This window comes from Drosophila miranda, chromosome XR (genome assembly GCF_003369915.1).
Source record: "Drosophila miranda strain MSH22 chromosome XR, D.miranda_PacBio2.1, whole genome shotgun sequence".
Taxonomy (NCBI): Eukaryota; Metazoa; Arthropoda; class Insecta; order Diptera; family Drosophilidae; genus Drosophila; species Drosophila miranda.
The window spans coordinates 11,470,170-11,490,756 of NC_046674.1; the positions used below are offsets into that span (position 1 = coordinate 11,470,170).

The 20,587-nt window shown below is 52.0% G+C and overlaps 4 protein-coding genes across 5 annotated transcripts in view; all 4 read left to right on the forward strand.

The window, feature by feature from the left end:
• The window catches only part of LOC108153331 (putative phosphatidate phosphatase), a 65,584-nt gene extending 56,794 nt beyond the window's left edge, over positions 1 to 8,790 (forward strand). Inside the window, exons 1-2 of one of the 2 annotated variants that reach the window (XM_033387037.1) lie at positions 5,576 to 5,676; positions 6,920 to 8,790. In XM_033387037.1, the coding sequence (XP_033242928.1) occupies positions 7,423 to 8,490 (1,068 nt within the window). In that variant the 5' untranslated portion in view covers positions 5,576 to 5,676; positions 6,920 to 7,422 and the 3' untranslated portion in view covers positions 8,491 to 8,790. Of the gene's footprint in view, positions 1 to 5,575; positions 5,677 to 6,919 lie in introns of those variants that run through there. The other variant, XM_033387036.1, reaches the window with a different exon arrangement.
• LOC108153329 (putative phosphatidate phosphatase) lies at positions 1,636 to 2,937 on the forward strand. The gene has a single exon (XM_017283246.2). The coding sequence runs from the start codon at positions 1,726 to 1,728 to the stop codon at positions 2,755 to 2,757; it is 1,032 nt and encodes a 343-aa protein (XP_017138735.1). The 5' UTR covers positions 1,636 to 1,725; the 3' UTR covers positions 2,758 to 2,937.
• LOC108153330 (putative phosphatidate phosphatase) lies at positions 3,502 to 4,653 on the forward strand. Its single transcript, XM_017283247.2, has one exon. It carries the CDS (start codon positions 3,707 to 3,709, stop codon positions 4,628 to 4,630), a length of 924 nt encoding a protein of 307 aa, XP_017138736.1. The 5' UTR covers positions 3,502 to 3,706; the 3' UTR covers positions 4,631 to 4,653.
• Positions 8,791 to 9,840: 1,050 nt separating the features above from the next.
• Positions 9,841 to 11,454, forward strand: LOC108153707 (putative phosphatidate phosphatase). The gene has a single exon (XM_017283833.2). It carries the CDS (start codon positions 9,976 to 9,978, stop codon positions 10,939 to 10,941), a length of 966 nt encoding a protein of 321 aa, XP_017139322.1. The 5' UTR covers positions 9,841 to 9,975; the 3' UTR covers positions 10,942 to 11,454.
• The last annotated feature ends 9,133 nt before the right edge of the window (positions 11,455 to 20,587 follow it).

Consider the following 20,587-nt stretch of genomic DNA (forward strand, 5'->3'; position numbering starts at 1 on the left):
TTAATCAGGGCTCCTATTAGGGCCATCCGGTTGCAGTGGCAGTGGCAGTGACGTAACTGTCTGACTGTGTTCCCCTTCATATTTATAGAGCTATGATAAGGGCAAATCTGTCCTATGATTAACCACCACTGAATTAGCATAATGACTAAATTACCAAGTAAATAATAGGTATCAAAAAAATGAATCGTGGAAATAAACACATAATTATTGCCAAAATGGGACGTTAATTTTAAAAGCCAATTATCCAAGTTCCGACGCCTGCCAGCCCTCCCTGTTGGCCGTTTCAATTAGCAGAGCCATCAAAATAAACAGCGGAAAGAATGTGCAGGCAAACCAGTTTCTTCGGCGGGAGGCTGCGGGCGAGGGAGCGGCAGCGGCAGCGGCAGCGGCCCCCAACGATCACGAGCTTAAAGCTCGCCAAGTCGTCACACACTTGGAGACCGAAGAATGCACATCTGACGGGCGACGTCACAGAGCTGTGTGCGCAACAGGTGGGGCGGAATCACCTGCAATCCGATCTGATCGGTTCAATCGAAAGCCTGGCGTGAATCATCGAGACACCGCCGAAAAGTCCCAGTCCCAGCAAAGAGGCGAAGAGGCAAAGAAAAAGAGAAAACCCCAGGCGCTAGGTATCGATGCACGATGTATCAGCGGCCACAATTAGCCAGCGGTAAACCGAATTAACACACTTGAGTAATCACCTACGCTGGGTCCAGTCCGGTGTGGGGCTGGTGTTCGGGTTTCTTGGCTCGGTTCCACTGGATGCCCACTAGGAAATTATGCACACGCATCCCAAAAACTGCACAAGATGCAGCGAAAGGCGAGAACCTCTCTCTCTCTCTCCCTCCACCTCTTGGAGGGAAACCAGTTTCCAACTCCTCTCTCTCTCTCGCTCTCTAAATGGGGGCTTATCTTTTGCTAAATATTTTCTCTTGGTTTATGAGCAATAAGTGAAACCTGTTTCTCATGAAAGTACAATGGGGTCCGCTCTTCATTGAGGAAGAGTCGATTATGGGGATGGGGATGAGGTGCTTATTTTGATAGTTTTCGGGAATGCGAAGATAATAGGCGAAACATGAGCTCTCGTTCCACTGAGAGAAACATCGCCAGAACCCAAGTAGCTCCCAGCTTGAATGGGTCTCGTCTTTCAATTACCTGCGAAATGGCCGAATGTTTTTCTCGACTGTAAACGAAAAATGGCTCTGCTGTGGCACACAAAAATCGTTTGTAATTAATGAAAAAAGCAAATAAACAACAAATGTTTATGGCATGTCGGTGGATGGATGGGAAGCTTCGGCGTTGCCAAAGCAACCAACAAAACAATACCAACGCCCGATGGGCCATTGAGGATTGGGGATTGGGGATCCGGTCGGCGGTGGCACGCACCCACTTGTGACTGACGGACCGCAGAGAACCACCGCCAGCCGAGAACAGCTGCTGAGAGCTGTACGTGTGTGTGTTTGTGTGCATACTGGGAGAAACCGTGAGTGAGAGCCACCGAAATCACGGCCAAGTTGGAGAACTCGACTCGCAGCTCGCAGCTCAGAGGCAGGCAAGATATTCATGCCTCGCCGCTCGGTTAGTTAAGCGCGGTTTGTCAGTCAGTGGAGTCGATACCGTCACCGTCACCGTCATCGTCATCGTCATAGTTATTGTTGCTGCTGCTCCTGCTGCTGTCGTCGGTAGTTTTTTTTTTTTGGAGAAACACTCGACTGTTCCACAGCCATGTCCAAGTACACGAAATTGGCACGCGGGATCTGCGATCTGCTGATCTGGGCCGCGCTCAGTGTGGGCAGCCTGCTGCTGCACAAGTGGGGGAAGCCCTTCAAGCGCGGCTTCTTCTGCGGGGATGAGTCACTGGCTTATCCCTACCGCGAGAGCAGCTTCGACCACGAGCTGGTGCTGGCCATCGCCTTCGGCGTGCCCACCTCGGTGATCGTGGTGGTGGAGCTGTTCAAGCAGCTTCCGGGTGGCGCCCTGCGCGAGACGTCCGGAAAGCGGGACGGCTGCCGCCTGGGGCACCGCCTGGGCCAGCTCTACAAGCAGGCCATCTTCTACCTCTTCGGACTGGCCATGGTGGCGTTCACCACGATGCTCTCGAAGGTGTGCATCGGGCGCCTGCGTCCGCACTTCTTCGCCGTGTGCCAGCCCATGCTGCCGGACGGCAGCACCTGCCAGGACGCCCAGAACCAGGGTCGCTACATCGACAGCTACACCTGCAGCAACGCCAACATGACGGACTTCAACTTCCGGCAGCTGAACCAGTCCTTCCCCAGCGGCCACGCCAGCATCATCCTGTACGCGATGCTCTACCTGGCCATCTACCTGCAGGCGGCTCTGAGCACGCGCGTCTCCAAGCTGCTGAAGCACCTGCTCCAGTTCCTGTTCGTCATGTTCGGCTGGTACGTCTCGCTCACCCGCATCACCGACTACCACCACCACTGGAGCGACGTCCTGGCCGGGGCCGTCATGGGCGTCCTGATCGCCAGCCTCACGGGCGCCTACGTGGCCGACCTGTTCGCCTTCAAGCGCTGGCCCAAGACCGGCTACTCGGCCAACACGCTGCGCAAGCCGCAGGTCTCGCCCAAGAGCTCCACCAAGTCCCAGGCCGGCGCTGCTCCGGCCACGGCCGCCTCCAATGGGGCCCAGCCGCCCGCCCTGCCGGCCTACACCTTCGGGACGCTGCCCTACCTGGCGGCACATCCGGCCCAGGCGCAGTACGCCCAAACCTATCACAACTACGGATACGTTCCCTGAGCAAAGGGACAGGGCCGGTAGGCAGATGGGTGCTTGCTTCAACTTGGAAAACCTCACACTTACACACACACACACACACACAGTCACACAAAGACTTGCACGATATTCCTGTTTTTTTTTTTGTTTTTTGTCTGTATTCTAGCGAAATATAAAATCTATTCAAAAGTATCGTATCACGAAGATGGTTTCGGAGTTTGTTTTTTCCAGAGGGCAGAAAAGTAGAAAGTGTTTAATCGATTGATCGGGTATTTGGCAACATTTGAAAGTTGTCGCATCTCAGCGGAAACCTTCAACTTCCAGCGGAGATTATTGGCTTGTCTAGAAATCTTGGCTTACCTGCAAAGAGAGAAAACAGAAAGACTTTGGTTAGGAGACATTTCGTGGCTGGGGATTATGATAATAGCACATTCCAGAGGTGTTACAACAGAGATATTCTTACAGGGAGAATCAATCGCAGCCTCGATCGATAAAATAGGTTGCAAGCATTTACAGTTACTTTTGCTTTTGTCCAGGCCGAGAGAACGAGCCAAGAGCACGCAAAAAAACAACAACAACAGAAACGGCTTAAACACCTACCAGAGACTAGGCCAAGACCCACCGCCCCGCATCCAAGCAGCCAAGCAAATGGGTTCCAGCTGCGGCGACTTTAGAAATTAGGAATAAATTATTGAGACCTTAACATATTTGAGCAATCGATAAACAGCAGCCCAGAGCCAGAGCCAGAGCTAGATCAGTGGGAAAAGCAGATAAGCAGAGACTTGTAGCCAAACAAAGGTTTTTGAAACAAGTTTTTGTTTGATAGCCACTAACCTCCAACATCGTCGGACCGATCGCAGCGATCGAAATGCAAATGAGCCGTGGGCCGAGCTGAAAGAACTGTCTGCTTGGACCCATCCAGCACGGCCCATCCATCCATCCATTCACCATTCACCCGATCTCCAGTGTGAAAATGTGCGGCAATCCGAACACGCGTCTGCTCTCGCGGCTCATCATTGACTTCCTCATCCTGCTGGGGGTCTACGGCGCGGCCCTGGTGGTCCTGCCCCAGCAGCTGGCCACCGTCCAGCGGGGCTTTCACTGCAGCGACCCCAGCCTCCGCTACCCGTACCGCCAGCCCTGGCTGACCAAAGTCCACCTCACGATCGCCGTCGTCGCCCTGCCCGCCGCCTTCGTGCTCGTCGTGGAGATGCTGCGGGCCGCCTTCGTGCCCAGTGGGGCGGAGCTGAAGCAGCGGTTCGTGTTCGTGGGCGCCCGGATACCGAGCTTCATCAGCGAGTGCTACAAGATCATCGGCGTGTATCTGTTCGGCCTGGGGCTGACCCTGCTGGTCATCCGGCTGACCAAGTACTCGACCGGACGCCTCCGTCCGTACTTCTTTGACGTGTGCCAGCCCACCTGGGGCGAGGAGGGAGCAGAGAGCTGCGCCGATCCGTCTCTGCCCGGGAACCGCACGTCCCACTACATTGAGGACTTCAGCTGCACGGAGTTCGCCGCCTCGCAGGACCTGCTCGGCCTGGTGCGCCACTCCTTTCCGAGCGGGTTCGTGACCTCCACCTGGTATGCCATGGCATTCCTGGTCTTCTATGCCCAGGCCAGGCTCTTCGCTCCCTGGCTGAGACTCCTGCGCTCTACTCTGCAGCTGGCCTGTGGGTCGGCGGCCCTCGTCGTGTGCTGGGAGCGCATCTCCACCTATCAGAACCATCTGTCGGATGTGGCGGCCGGTGCCGTCTTCGGTGCTCTGTTGGCCTTCTTTGTGACTGTCTTTGTGGCCCATCTGTTCGAGGAGGTGCGCGTGAAGCGGCGCCAGTGGCCCCGGAACGAGCAGATCTACGGCTATGCGGGCTACTACAATCGGGCCACTTATGGATATTGATATTGATACATCGATCGGGAATAAAACGACATTAATTTATAGAAATAATTTTGATTTGTATTTTTTAACTGCTGCCAAGGGGAAAGCTTTTCGAAGAGGTTGGTTCCTTAGTCGAGTTCCGAACCACAGCTTTCGATCCACACAACAAGTGGTGGCGATCGCCTTCCACTGATAAGCGCGCGCTGACCACAGTCAAAACACGATCGCACCATCTCCCTCTCATTCGTGGGATATTCTGTCTCTTTTGATACACGGTATTCCGGCAGTGCACGGGCATGCTGGACTTGTGTCGGGGTATGTAAGAGCCAGAAGGAGAGGAACCCATAAGGTATATAAATTACTGATCCCGCATCCAAGGCCGAAACGATATAGCCAGCAATGTCAGTCTGTCTTGTGTGTCGTCTAATTCTTAAAGACTAGACTAGTGGAAGTAGACTAGTAATTGATTAGTAGACTAGAGATAGTTGTAGTAGTCTGTAGCCGACCTTCCACTCTTCAAATGGCACAAAAAACAACTAGCAAAAGAAAACCGAATACGCAGAATCATAAAGAACAATCCTATCTACTAGATTTCAGAAAAGTGTAGCGATCGGATCATTATAATCAACTTAAGAGATACCTTAACATGGAGATAGATATGAATACCGGGTATCCGAGTGTCGAGTCCCGTGTTCCCTCAACTCAAACGTTTCGACTGGTTACTACCATCACCCCCTCTCCCTCTATCACTCTATGTATCTCCCTCTCACAACCCATTCATCTCTTTCGTTCGTTTATGATCGGCAGCAGTACAAGAAAAACTCCATGGATTTGTTTACAAGCCAACACCGATGACACCGAGCGGTGGCATTTGTTTTCGTGCCGCTCAGTCGCGATCGGGAAGCGGCGCTTAAAAGTTTACAGATCGGATTCCGGAACGGCAGTCGTTAAGTTCATAAACGATCGTATAGTTACACGAATTTTGTTTACGTGACAGCCATACGGAATGGAATGCATAAACGTGAAAACATCAACCCATAATGCGATCATGAAGGTTCAATAAAAAAGTGAGTGGGGGCGCGCTGTGCGAGCAGAGTATGTTAATTGGGCTAACCCACTGGATGGACGGATTGATGGGCCCTAATAATTTGCATTTAAACTGCATTCAAAGTGCAGTTGGAAATGCCAGCAGACAAGTGCTAAAATAAACAGGGGCACCGCTTACAGTAAGCGCCAGGGAGTCTTTTCCATAACTCGTATGCCACATTTTCCAGCATAAAGTTCACAGCCACTGAGCGAAACACTCGAAGAGTCGGGTTGGGGCCGGGACGGGGGCAGGGGCAGGGGCAGGGGCAGGGCCGCCTTAATTCAATCAAATGTCGCTTATTCATTCAATTAAAGGTCGCGCCATTTGACGTCCCACTATGAATGCGTCTGTGAATACGAATACGGAATACAAGCAGTACGAGTGGAGTGGAGTGGAGTGGAGCGGCGTGGAGGCAGCAGCCCGCTTTGAATGTTTTCCATTTTTTAATATAATTGACAGTTAAACTTTGTGCACATGTTCAGCAGAAGCGAAACTCCCACTCCACTCCGCTCTGCGCCGCTCCACGCCGGCTAGTGTCACACAGATCAGACGGGGAGCAAAGCGGCCACAGATGGAGATGGAGATGTGAATGGAGATGGGAGAGGGCGAGTACGCACAATGGAGGCCATTCTTGGGCCGGAGATTAGTGGCGCTGCAGTCGGCTGGCTCTGTTCCGTCTCCGATAGTGCGAATCTCTTCCGAGCGAGAGGGAGTGCATAGTGCGTACATTGACGCTCCTATTTGATGCATCATTGCCGTAGAACAATAGGTAACCACTCTGCGCGTAGCCGCGTGAGTCACTGCCCGGCTTGCTGACCCAGGGAGCGATCCGCCGCTGCTGCTTCCTTATCGTGAGAGCTTTATTGGTTCGGGCTTACCGTGGTTTAGGGTTCCCTGCAGATCTGTGGAACATCACAACAACCGAAAACGCTGAATTACAGTGATTTGGCAGTAATCAGTAATTTGGCCCGGCAAAGCTTTTGCTTTTGCCTTTGCGGCTATCTAGAACACTTCAATTTATCTTATCAAAGTGATCTTGAGCTTGTTTGAGCAAGTGAGACACACTACACTGAGCGAAAGGGTGGGAGAGTTTCCTAGTAGAGGGGTTGAGAGATCATATCGGGAACTGGTTCTTCTTTCTGGGCCCTTTTGTTAATGATAAGTTATGACTAAGCCGTATCTAGAGAATCTGTTAACCTTTTCTACTCTGCTTTTTGTTGCAGTGCCCAGTGCAACACGAGGTATACGGACTCTTGTCTAATCTGGAGAACCGCAACAGCACGGAGCTTCGGAAACGGCTAATAACAATAAAATAGGCAGTAAACATATTGCTTTGGCGCAAAAGATAGAGAGACAGAGAGCAAAAAAGCTAAAACAATATCGTCAGAGACCAAGAGACCAAGAGAGAGAGAGAGCGAGGGAGAGGGAGAGAGACAGAGACAGAGGCCCCCCCACATCAAATGAGCGTTAAATTAAAAGAACGTTACCCAAACGACGCCGGATCAGTCAGCCACTGACAACGAACCCGAAACGAACGAACCAACCGAGACATCCGCGACGGGTAGACACAGAAAAAACAAAACAGAAACGATCCGATCCGATCCAAAAAGATAATTACAAACCAACATAAACAAACAAAAAAAACACACACAAAAAACAATTTGGAATATTAACTAATTAAAGCCAAAGCCAGAGCCAGAGGCAGAGCCAGCGATCCATCCACAAAATGCGCAACGCGAATGAAGATCAATCCGTATCCGTCTCTGTGTCCGTGTCTGCGTCTGCATCTGCATCCGCGTCTGCGTCTGCCTCCCCAGTGCCCGAGGGATGCCAGAGCCAGAGGCAGGCAGAGGACCGACAACTGACCCGGCGACTCCTCATGGAGCTGCTGGTGATGGTGGTGCTCGTCGTTCCCATCTGCATCTATGAGTTCGCGGTGGATCCGGTGCGGCGCGGCTTCTTCTGCGACGACGAGAGCATCAGCTACCCCTTCAAGGACAACACGATCACGCCGGTGATGCTGGGCCTGATCAGCGGCCTGCTGCCCCTCGTAGTCCTGCTGCTCGTGGAGTACGTGCGGCACATGCGCGCCGGCGAGCTGGCCACCACCGTCCACCTGCTGGGCTGGCGGATGTCCGCCTGGTACGTGGAGCTGTTCCGGCAGGCCACCTACTTCACCTTCGGCCTGCTGCTCACCTTCGACGCCACCGAGGTGGGGAAGTACACCATCGGCCGCCTGCGGCCGCACTTTCTGGCCGTCTGCCAGCCCCAACTGACGGACAGGACCCTCTGCTCCGATCCGGCCAACCTGCACCGCTACGTGGAGAACTACGAGTGCGCCGCCGAGGGCTACACCGTCGCGGATGTGCGCCAGTCGCGCCTCAGCTTCCCCAGCGGCCACTCCAGCATTGTCTTCTACTCCATGGTCTACGTGGCGCTCTACCTGCAGCGGAAGCTCACCTGGCGCAGCTCCAAGCTGAGCCGCCACTTCCTCCAGTTCGTGGTCATAATGCTGGCCTGGTACACGGCCCTCAGTCGCGTCATGGACTACTGGCACCACTGGTCCGACGTCCTCTCCGGCTCCCTGATCGGCGTGGCCGGGGCCCTCATCACGGCCCGCTACATAGCGAGGTTCTTCGACTCGCCCTACGAGACCGTCCCGGGCATCCTCAGCGGTGGCCTGCGCAGGCAGAACACCTCGGCCACGCTCCAGGAGGAGGTGTGTCCCACCACCCCACCACCCTACTCGGCGAACAACAGCTACAACGAGGATCAGTACTGCTCGAAGGTCTGATCGGAAACGATCATCATGTACTATAGAACATTCCAAAGCCCAGAACGGGCCTAGGCCTGAATAAAATAAAGTATCGATGAGATGCGATGCGATAAAATGAGATGAGATGAGAACAGCTCGAGTTGAACCTGTAGTATCTACACCTTCATCATAGAATCATATTGTTAGATCTTCACCCAGCATCTGTATAGTTCCCATGAATACGAATCTGTACGATTGTCCAGTCAAAACCATCATACTGTCTAAGTTCTCGTATTATTTGTGTATTAATTGGATAAATAAATAAGTACTCCAAAGAATTTCGAGACATGTTTTCATTGTCGTTGTATTGTTGTGTTCACCTGTTCCCCTGTGCCGCCGCCCAGTCGCTGTTCCATTGTTTTCGATTGGGCGCTTATCTGCATTTATGAATGTGTTCCAGCTTTGTTCTACATGAAATTTCACATTTCAATGACAGCGCCCGCTTCAGCCACCCCACATTCCATTTAATGCCATACATATATCGAAGGTGTTCGATTGACACAATTTTTCGCACAGTGTTTGTTTGGGGTCATACTTGGCTGGCTGACTGGCTGACTGGCTCTGCCAACAGTGGTAGGAATGTGTGTTGGCCGCATGACGCATCAACAATGCGATTCGAATGGGTGACTGAGGCAAGGGATGGGGCAAGCAAGGGTTTCTGCTGCGTCAGAGGCACGCAGCATTAGCCAGTGGCTCCGAACCTCTTTTCGAATGATCGCGAGAAAGCCGTATAGCTATGTACACACTCGACTCTGTATTTCCCGGTACCCCCTACCCAGGCGCTACAATGTACCCAAGCGCGTCTGTGAATCAGACGATGCTAATCTGATTTGGATGGCCCTCTGACCCATCAATTAATAATTTTCTAAGAGAGTCTAAGAGAATGATGCGGATCGCAAAGAGAGCTTTTTGGGAGCTTTTCGGTGGGGCTTTTCGATAGATGGGGGCAGAGCTACGCTACGCGATCGGTCCGGCGGACATACGTCAGCGGACAGTCCGCAGTAACTCGCGTGTTATTTTGATGACCATTCCAGGGCCAGACGGTGCGCCAGCACGTGCCTTGGCAACAGGCAACAGGCAACAGTCTGCTTATCTGCAGCGTCAGTAGCACCGTCAGCAGCAGCAGCAGCGGCGCCCCGGAGAGTTCAGATCACTGCGTTTACTCTGATGCGGACGGACTGGTGCGGGGTTTTCCGCTCGGCGGACGGAACGAAGCCAGCTTTGGCTGTGGCTTTGGCTCTGGCTTTGGGGAGTCTATAAATACAGCAACGGCGGCAATAACAATGCGAATTGTTTATTAATAATACGAATCAAGCGCGTCCAAATCAGACCCAGCTCTGATTGCTGGGGGCTGGGGGCTGGGGGCCTGTGGGCTTGTGGCTTGGGGCTTCCATTACTCAAATACTGTGATCCCAAGCAAACCGTAGCTCAGTGGAGCGTAGAACTTCGAACAGTCCGGACGCCATGAGCTTCAGTTTGCGACTTCGGCCTCCGGTCCGCCTGCTGGTGGACCTCGCCCTTCTGGCCCTGATTCTGATCCTTTCGGCGTACTTCAAGCGCATCTGGTGGCCTACCACCCAGCGCGGCTTCTTCTGCAACGACGAGACCCTGATGTATCCCTATCGCGAGAGCACCGTGAGCCCCACGCTGCTGCACTGGCTGGGAGTGCACTTGCCCCTGCTGTTCCTGGTCCTGCTCGAGTGCTTCCTGACCTGGCGCCGGGGCGAAGTGACCAGCTGGCGGCACCTCTGGCCGCTGTGGAACACCATCCGCTGGTTCCTCTACGGCCACGTATTCAACAATCTCCTCAAGAGCATCGGAAAGGAGACCATCGGCAGACTGAGGCCGCATTTCTTCGCCGTGTGCCAGCCCCAGTTTCCGGATGGAGGCAACTGCTCGGATGAGGCACACCGTGGTGGCCTGGTCTACCATGAGGCCTACAGCTGCCGGCCCGAGCTCTCGGGGGCCACCCAGGAGATGCTGACGAGCCTACACGTGTCCTTCCCCAGCGGTCACTCGTCCATGGCCTTCTACGGCCTGGTGTTCCTGGCCCTTCACTTGCGTCACCGCCGCTGGCCCTTGAGGGGCAGTCTTCTGGGACCCGTCCTCCAGCTGGGATGCCTCTGTGTGGCCTGGTTCGTGGCCATTAGCCGTGTCATGGACTACAAGCACCATTGGTCGGATGTTGTGGCCGGTTCGCTGCTGGGGGCCGGCACTGCTTTTGTGGTCGTCCAGGCGGCCAGGCTCGAGGAGGGACACAGGACCACCAAAGCGGCGGCGCCAACAAATGCGAATGCGAATGCAAATGAGAAGGAGAAGAAGAAGGAGGGCCAGGCAGAGGCAGATGCACTCGCAGTTGGAGCTGTGGCAGGGAAGAGCCACCAGCTGGCGCATGATTTGTGCCAGGTTACGTGTCAGGGCTCTAATTAGTTGAGGCTTGGTTTAAGCTATGCGATTTCTAGTTGTTAAGTTAAAGCGAAACAGTTGGCAGTAAATTTAGAAGTTATTTAAGCGAACAAGGCTTGTTTGTGGGCAGATCATTATGAACCGCTCAATGCATCTGCACCTCCTCAGATCTGTGCGAAAAGTCGGTGGAAACTGGAAACATCAAGATCGATCAAACGCTCGATCGAGTGGAAAACTGACGATTAGCGGACAGCCTTCCAATCGAATGAGGTTCAACGTTGCACAACAATCATAGTTTTTCCCCTGGCACTTGCGGTTGTATCTGTCTCTGTTTCCCAGCTAAAATATCAGGCTACCAGTTTCCCTCTCCCGCTCCACCGCTCTCCTCGGACTTCAGACCTGCGCTCCCTTCACGGCTGCTCATAAAACGCCAAATACTGTGCAAATATTTGAGTAGAATGAGTGGCGTTTGTCAACGCACTTGCCAAAACACTTGCCCGTAACGCAATAAAGACAAATCTGGTAATTAGCGTATACTATAAAGCTGTTTTCGTCTTTTGTCGGGGGAATTTTTCGATCTGTTTGCCTTTTGTATCAGAACAGAAATAGATTTCCAACGAAACCGGCGAACGCACCCCAGCCCAGCGAATAAACCCCCGAAATATTAATATTTACACTTCGATTTACGAACTGATACAAATGGACTTGGTCTGAAATTTCAGTTAAAAGAAATATATATTTTACTAAAATCAAATATTTTCATATTCAATATTTTCCATTTAAACTCAAATTGTTCTCATTTTTATGTTGAAAATTTGTCCTATTTAAATTCTATTAATTTCATATCTAAGTTTAATACTTTTTGTACTTGAATTGAATATTGTTCATATCTAAAATTAAAATATATGTTATTGTGTTCATATTCAAGGCGTTAGCAGCTAAAACCAGTTGGGAATTAATATAAAATTATTTAAGCGAAATGCAAAAAGCATATCATTTAATTTTTTATTCAATTTAAATAGTCTTTCACTTTGATATCAAAATAACTATTTTCAAATGGAGTCTTGATAATATTTAATATAAATATGAAACATATTAAGCTACAAATTCCATATTTTTTTTGTATTATAAGGTGTTTTATTTTTAAAATTAAATTTATATTTATTTATATTTATATTAAAGTGAATTATTGTTCTATTTGTTGAACATTTATTTCTTATTAGTGTGCCATTTTTCTCTGAGTGTGGGGCACTAGTCTCCCTCCACTAAGGGTCCCTCCTGACCCGCTCTTGTCGTTTACAAATATATTTCAATAGTTTCACTCGCGCCTGGATTGTAAGGGCCCCCGCATTGATTTCTATTGGCAGCCGCAGCTAATTTCGCGAAACGAACCCCAAGACCCCCGAAACAGAAAGCGAGAAAGAGCGCGGTCGTCGTCGTTGACAACGGGCCAACAATTAGCGGCTCTTTTAGTTTCATTAGCAGCAAATTTTCAAACGACTTAACCTCAGTCAACAAGGCGGCCGCAGACTCTGAATGCTGCCTCTCCCTCACCCACCTCCCACCTCTCGGCCGCGGCCCCCATGAGAAAAAAGAGATATAAATAAATTTCCACAGCCTTGGCATAAATTGGCGAAAAGGACCAAGCCATCTCCGACTCTCTGGCTGATGATGATGCGCAACACCTGGACCCGGTCCTGGGCCGGGCCTGGCCGGGCCTGGCCTGGGGATTTCTGCGGTACTTGGCACCCTCATCAGGTGAGGATGGATAGTGGCTGGGTAGGAAGAAGGTAGGCAGAGGTACGAGTAGCATCGGCCGACGCTTAATTGGCTCATTTATTTTGATGGCAAAGAAAATGCTAGAAAATTGTGGTTCTTTTTTTGTTTGCATCGCTTCGCTCCTTCTCCGCCTAATTCCCTCTCCTTATCCCAGATTCTCCCTGGTTTTATTATGATTAATTGTGGCTAACACACACACACACACAGGGCACAGAGGGAAACTGACCCAAAGCTCCACTTTCTTGCCAACTTTTGCAACTGTGTCAAGTTGTTGTTGTTGTTGTTGTTGTCTGGCTGGGAGATTCGAATGATAAATTTCTATGCAATTTATTTTAATCTGCTGCGACAGTCCCTGCCACACTAGCCCGGGTTCCGTTCCCCCCTCTCTCCGTCTCTCTCCCTCTCTTCCTCGCTGTTTCATGCGTTAATTAAATGGGAAAATATTTGCATCGCAGCCCCCGAATGGGGCCAGGGATAGGGTTCGGAAAGTTTTAGCTGCAATCCAACACAGTGACCCAAATCCGGCATTAGCGAAACTTTTGTTTCGCTCTGCTTTGCCCGGGAAGGCCAGATGCGGGCATAGACTTTTCCGAGCAAGTTGCAATCGGAGTTATTTGCGGCCTGGGCGGAGTTCATTAAGCCAGAGACGGAGACTTACACTGAGACTTGGCCACGTAACGCGACAGGAATTATGTAGAGTCAGGGAGTGGCAATCAGGGGGGGGTCTGGGTCTGCCTCTGCGGCCATCAATCAGGGCACCCGTTTAACAAGCACTTTCAATCAATTGCTTTCAACGTAACTCTTGAGCAAATTTAAGAGAGGCCACCGCAGACCAACAGACCAACAGACCAACACAGCATCCGTGTATCTCTCTAATCACCGTCAGGTGTGATAATGCGGCCCGTCGGTGTCGGTGTCGGTGTCGGTGGCGGTGGCGGTGTTGGTGTTGGTGTTGGTGCCGGGGTCCAGTCCGGGCAGTTTGTCACTCCACATTATATCACCCTTCATCCAAAGCGAAGCACCAACTCATCCAACTCCCATCAGCCATCAGACATCAGGCATCCATCGTACAGGAGTGCAGACTACATCGCTCTCGCATCGTCTGCTGCATTTTTGCATGGTTGTTTGCTCAACAAAATATCCCAAAGCATTTCGGGGATTTTCCACTCCTCTTGTTCCTCGTACTCCTCCTCTTGATGCTCCTGCTGCTCCTTCTCCTCTTTCTGCTGCCGCTGCTGCTGCTGTTGGCGTTGTTGCAACATGCGCTTCATATTTTTGCGGTTGCTGTCCTCCTTGCACTCCTGGCCAGCTTTTCCACTTGCTATTTGCCATCAGCAGTCATCAGTGTCTCTGCTTCCACCTCCCTCTTAACTCCTGCCCCGCCCCGCCCTGCCCTGCCACGGCCTCGCCTGGGTCCGCACTGCTCCAATCGTTGGCTTCATGTGTGTAAAGACAATTTGATAATCGCAAAATGCAGCATAGTTTGAGTTAATGAAGCTTGTGTGCCATGTGTGCCACCTTCGTAGAGGAGCCACCCTTCTGCTGCCTTGGTGCTTTGCTGCTCTGCTGCTCATCGTGGTGGAGCAGTCGCAGTCGCAGTCGCATTCCCAGTCCCAGCCAGCACTCCAGAGACTCTTCCTCGTTCCCGTGGCCGTTGCCGTTGCCTTTCCGTTGTCGTTGTTTGTTGGGCAACAAGCAGAGCGTTTTGCTTGCCAATTAGTAATTTGCTTGCTAGTGCTGGTGCCTGGCCATGGCCATGGCGATGGCGATGGCTGGGGAATGGTTTACCAGTCCAGACCAGACCAGACCAGAGCAGACCACACCAGACCGCACCAGTCCCTGACAACCTGAGGGAGTTTTAAATTGTCCAAGGTGGAGCCATAGCCATAGTCAGAGGAGCCAGTGCCACCACAGCCAGAGCCAGGACTGGCTCAAGTTCGTTTAATGGCTGTCCAATTGGCATTGCTTTAATCTAAAAGTTGTGGCAGATTACGGTGCGGAATCAGAGCTCTCCGTCGTCGGAAAAGTTGTGCGCCGTCCCGTCCCGTCCCGTCCCGACCCGACCCGTGCCGTGTTTCGCATTCAGGCATTCAGGCATTCTTTTTCAATTTGTTTAAATTAATGTGACACTTTACAATGCATCGTTAATGTTTTCCATTTCCATTCCGCCTGCTGTGAACTTATTTATTTCATCGTGCAGCGGGCAGCGGGCAGCGGGCAGCATGCAGCATGCAGCATGCAACGTGCAACGTTCATCGACAGGCCAGGCAGATCCTTCGACAGGGAAGACAGGCGAAGTCCAAGTGACAATGTGACAGATGGGGCTCCCAAAAAGGGCGCCTGCAACGATGCAATTTGAATGAAAAGCAGCAGGACAGCAGACAAGAGATCTTGCAGCAACAATCGTGGAAAACAACCCATTTTCCTCCTCCTTCCTTGTCACCTTCAGCGTTCGCCTTTGGTGCGGAATGGAATGGAATGGAATTCGCTTCCGTTTTCGATGTCCTGTCGTAGAAATCACACGCAGCCTTGACACGTGACAGCTAAGGGATGGAGGACAGAGCCAGGGGCACGGGCACGGGGACGACTGTGCGGCGGCCATTTTGCGTTTTGTCGCCGCCATCATTATTAATATTGCTGGCACAGGACGAGAGCCAGAGCCAGAGCCACAGCCAGAGCCAGTGCCAGTGCCAGAACGAGGGACAGAACCAGGACCACGACCAGGACGAGCGATGCTAACTTCCGTTGCGTTGCGTGGCATTCGTGCTGTGATTTTTTCGCGGCTCTTCCATTCCCGGCTTTCTTTTTCGATGGCTCTGACAATTTTGATTGTTGGCCCGGCTGAATGGAGGATGTCCTGCTCCTGGTACGATGCTGCTCCTCCTGCTGGGACCCAGGACAGCAGTCGAAACAGGTGTGGCCGTCAACTGGCAATCAACTTTCATTTAGCAGCATCATTTGTCACGCTTGTTTATTGCCCGGTTACGTGTTGGCCACACTTAATGGCTGTTATTGTCGTCCCCGACCGACGCGCCGGCTCCTCACAGAGGAGGGGACACCAGACAAGACAAGACAAGACAAGACAAGACAGCGCCAGACAAAACAAGGGACAAGCAGAGGAGACAAGACAGTACGTATTGTATTGGTCCGGGATGCGGCACTCGATTTGTATTGATTTAAAATCATACAGTGCACGGGGCAGGCAGAACTTTATGGAATCATGTGGCATGCGGCGTTGCTTCCTTTGCAACGCCATAAATTAGCAACTATTTCAATCATCCCCCCCCCCCCTGCCTTTTCTATTCCACCCACGAAAGAGGCACAGATCATAACTAAAACATAGCCCCAATTATGCCGCAAGCTCCGATGCTGATTCATTGATGAGCCCCCCCTCTGTGTGTGTGTGTGTGTGTGTGTGTGTGTGTGGCAGGGACGAAAAACGAAATGAAAACGCAGACCCATTGCTAATGCCGCGTTGATTATGAATATTTTAGGAGCAGCCACTGCCACAGCAATGATCATCATCCTCATCATGATGATGATGATGGTGTGGATACTGGATTGGGTCTCGCGTACGCGGGCAATAAATTTATATGCCTCGTAGAAGCCACCTCCACCCCCCACCCCCCTTGGCCCCATTCCGGCTGCTTTTGGGCATATGAAAATTTACATTTTGGCAATTTCCAGCTGTCGAAGCTGTGCGCCGCTGCCGACGCTGCCGCCGGCGCTGCCGGCCTCCCCCATTAGTTCTGGCTGCAGTGGCCGATAGCAAATCTTCAACGGACTCTGACTCCGACTCCGATTCCGATTCCGATTCCATGTCCGTGTCCGTGTCCGTGCCTCTGTCCGTGCGAGTGCATCGCGTAAATTCCGTTACGACGTTGCTGTCCGTTCGCTTTGCCAGAAAATGCAATTTCCTAATTTCTCACTGGGGAAATGCCGTTAAGAACCTAGACGGGGGTTAGGGCTGACCACTCGACCGGCCAGGCCCAGGCCCAGGCCCAGGCCCTGCAGTCCGACTGATTGGCCAGGGCTGAGGGTGCACGGGGGGTTCACGGGCTGGCTCAAGAGGTGTTCGCTTCCAAATTAATGACCCAGCGCCGCAGACGATGAGCAGCACAAACAAAAACCCAACATACTCGCACATAAAAAGAGAGGTGAAGCCGAAGCCGAAGCCGAGGCCGCAGACAAAGGCGCATAAATGCATAAAGTGAAGTCGGAAAATTGCAGCAATTGCAGGAGAGGTCTCACTTGGGGTGCACCTCTCCCTCCGGGCTTATGCAAAGCAAATTGGTTTATGCATGAGGCGTCGGACAGACGCAGCCAAACCAAACCAAACCAAACGAAACGAAAGGATGTAAGGCGCTTCACACTAAAACGGAGCCCCAGCCCCAGTCCCAGCCCCAGTCCCAGCCTCAGCCCCACTCTCACCAGCGAGACCGAGGCTGATATGATGGAAGCACCGGCGGGAAATGGCCACAGACCACCGCCCTCCCCCTGATTTGGGAGTCGGGGTGTGGGTTGGGGAGAAGGGGGGTTGGGGGTCGTGAGTGCCGGGCTAAGTAAATTGTTGGCTCAGCCCTTGATTAGCTTAGCCGGGGCCAAAGAGCAGGAGGAAGCTGTTGGCCGTAATGCATTTTGGGAACCACACGAGCGGAATTTATGTACGAGTATACATATCCGAGCATCCGTTCTGTTCTCGCCGAGAAGGAGGTTGCATTAAAATTTCAATATGCGTACCCTTGTTAAAGCCAAGTGCAACATCACTCCATGCCACGCCACTCCACGCCACTCCACTACAGGAGGAGGCACACGTCAATGATGCACCCAGTGGCAGGGGCGGGGTACACTTTTATCTGCAAATCTAAAAGCCCTCAAAAAATGAAACCGTTTTTAAAATGCTTATTAAACTGCCATAACACCACGCCCCCAGCCCCACCCCAGACAGGTCCTCCTGGATAATGACAACCACACAGTACGTGGTACTTCCTGTTCCTGTAACCCTTTCATCTGTTTGCCCATTCGGGAGGGCCAGAATCAATAAACGAGAACAAAAATGTCGGGGGCTTAGAAGCCAAATTGGATTTGCCAAGGGATCGGATCGGATCGGGGTTTAGGAATAGGAATCGCAGTGGGAAAAAGGAGTACCAGTGGGTTCTTGTTTGGGGCTTGGGTTCGAGTCTAAGTAAGCAGATAATATGACCATGGCTGAAAGGGAATGTCAATGGGGGCTGGGATTGGCATTGGCATTGGCATTGGGTTTGGGTGTGGTTTTGGGTTTGGGGCTTTCATAAAAGTAAGAGTAAAGCGCAGATTGTTTTTGGCCCCGTCCCCAGTGGGGGATTAAGATCTGCAGCGAGCCAAACCGACCATCGATGATGACAGCAATGATGGAGGGGGTGAAAGGGTGCCCAGAGAGAGAGCATAAAACCGAACCAAAGCGAACCCCCGTTAAATGTTATGGAAGCCAAGAGACGGGCCCAAAGCCCCCAATCGCCGCAGCGAAAGCGAAAGAGTGAACGCATAATCATCACTTTTAACGGCAGGAAGGACGAACGGAAGGTCGGAGGGCCGGGGATTGGGTCGCGATGGTAGGTGGTAGGTGGTAGGTGGTGCCGGGTAGGTCCAAAAATCGCGCTTATGACTTTTCAAATGAATGACAGCAATTAACGCAGTCAATGATGGCGCGGCCATTGTTTGCCCTGTTCTCGTCCTGCGAGCTCCTGTTTGCTTTTTGCGCCAGTTTGGCCAGCCATTAAAAGCCGCCAACGTTGTCGACAGTCCACAGTCCACTGTCCACAGTCCACAGCCACGTCCTTAGCCACGTCCACATCCACGTCTGTGTCTGTGTCTAGGCTCGCATTCACGTCCATGGTCGCCAGTGTTATGACACATAAAAAGCAACTGGTTCAGGACCAGGACTAGGACCAGTCCAGTACCAGGACCATGACTGCGCCTAGTCTGGGACAAGGACAACAAAGCCGACTCCGTTATCAGCTGTCTGGCTCTTGGATGCTGGCTGCTGGCTGTTGGTCGAAAGGCTCAGGGCTAAAAACAAACAAAATACGCCCGAGACCGAGGGCTGAGGCCACTAAATCTGTTATTTATATGGCATCAGCGGGCCATTGGGTGGTGCTGGAGGGCGGGTACAAACGATGCGTTTGTCGAGCATATTTTAGATATTTTTATGCGACCGCCAGACAAGGCGGATTTACAGCAGCAGATGGGTGGCTGAGTGTGGGGCAGGCTAAGAAATATTTAAGAGTGTTGCGGAATGATCTGGGGGAGCCGTAGGAAAACCCTTGCCGCGACCACTTTGTCACTCATTTTCGCACGCTCCCGCTCCTGTCCGGGCAAACGCACGGAAACGCGGCCCCTCGTTCATCATGGACTACTGCCAATATGTTGACCCTGTCACAAAACCGAACCAACGACGCCTCCGCACTCTTTATGGGCCCCAGGACTTTGGCATCTGTTGACCCAAACGCGCAACCAATTTTGGCCAACGCCTGCAACGTTCAGTGCGGTGTTCGGTGCTCGGTGCTCGGTGCTCGGTGTTCTGTATTCTGTGTCCTGTGTTGCAGTCGATTGTTGGCTGCTGCAGTGTCCAGCGGCCATTCTGGCGGCGGATGCTGCTGTTGCTGCACTTCATCATTACCCGGTCGTTATCGCTTTTTTGAATTTAAATAATGGTCGCTTGGCAGTGGAACGGGCGCCCCCCCAAAAACGAGGGGCAAGCGAAGCACGGAAAACTGATTTGAAATTTGAGCCCCGACACGTACGTACGTCGAACGTAATGTCCTGTCCCCAATTCATCTGCTCCTCGTTCTCGTTCCCGGACCCGTTCTCGCTCTCCTCTCGCTTGGCCTGATTGTTAATGAGATGATGTTGTGGCACGGAGACCCCGGAGCTCGGGTCGGACTCCTGCAGCCACCCTGCGAGGGAGGCAGTAGGTTGCCGGCCTAACCGCACTCGAAATGCTCTGGGGGTTTTTATCACACATACGACCCGTGTGTCGTCATGGCCGCATGCATAATTTGCATCACCTCCATCTCCCCCCATGGGGGCGTGCCATCCCCCATCCCCCAGCCACCAGCCAGGCCTGTTCCCAGCCCAGATCCCCGCTAGCGTTGGCGGCCACGAAAGTGCTCATGAAAATACGCGAAAATGTTGTAGGCGAAATATGTTTTCGGTTTGGCTTTGAAATGTCATTTTCGGTTGCCGCAGGCTGCAAGCTTGTCGCGTATCAATGTGTCGAAATGGAGGCAGATAAGGGACATATTTAAAAAATTTATGTCCGACTTTTGCAGGGTTTTCCTCCGCAAAATAATTCGGTCAAATTGTTTTATTGCGGCACCAAAGATACGACTATCCCCGGCCGAAACATGAACTTGGACCGGGAGGAGTTTGCAGTGTTTTGCCTCTTCTGCCGCCAAGTGCTGCATCAGCAGCAGCATCAGCGGCAGAAAGAAACATCAGCAGTGGCAACATTCAGTTGAAGATGCCAAACACGCTCTTCCTGCACAGCAATTCCTATCTCATCCTCTGCAGAGCACTCCTCTGTGTGGGGTTTGCGTGGACACTCAAAGCTGTTAGTGAAGTGCCCAGTGACTGGACACGGAAAAAAACGCCGGGTGAAAGGCAAAGGGATCCGAACAGAGAGAAATTCGCTGACTTCCAATCAAGTTCGTCAGGCAGCACATAAAACGGGCCCAGAGAGCACAAGGATTTGAGGGAGCGAAGCGGGGTCCGTGAAAGGGAGCACCCAATCGCCAACGCCAAATGTCCATCATCTGCAATGGCAATAAAACTGGCCAAAAGGCAGCCCAAGGATTCACTGAGCAATGCAACGCATATAAAATATTTGCCGCAGCAGCCAGAAAAAAAAAAA

Bases quoted from the DNA above. Each gene is read 5' to 3' on its own strand.
- LOC108153329 (XM_017283246.2), top strand. From the start codon at position 1,726: ATGTCCAAGTACACGAAATTGGCACGCGGGATCTGCGATCTGCTGATC.
- LOC108153330 (XM_017283247.2), top strand. From the start codon at position 3,707: ATGTGCGGCAATCCGAACACGCGTCTGCTCTCGCGGCTCATCATTGAC.
- LOC108153707 (XM_017283833.2), top strand. From the start codon at position 9,976: ATGAGCTTCAGTTTGCGACTTCGGCCTCCGGTCCGCCTGCTGGTGGAC.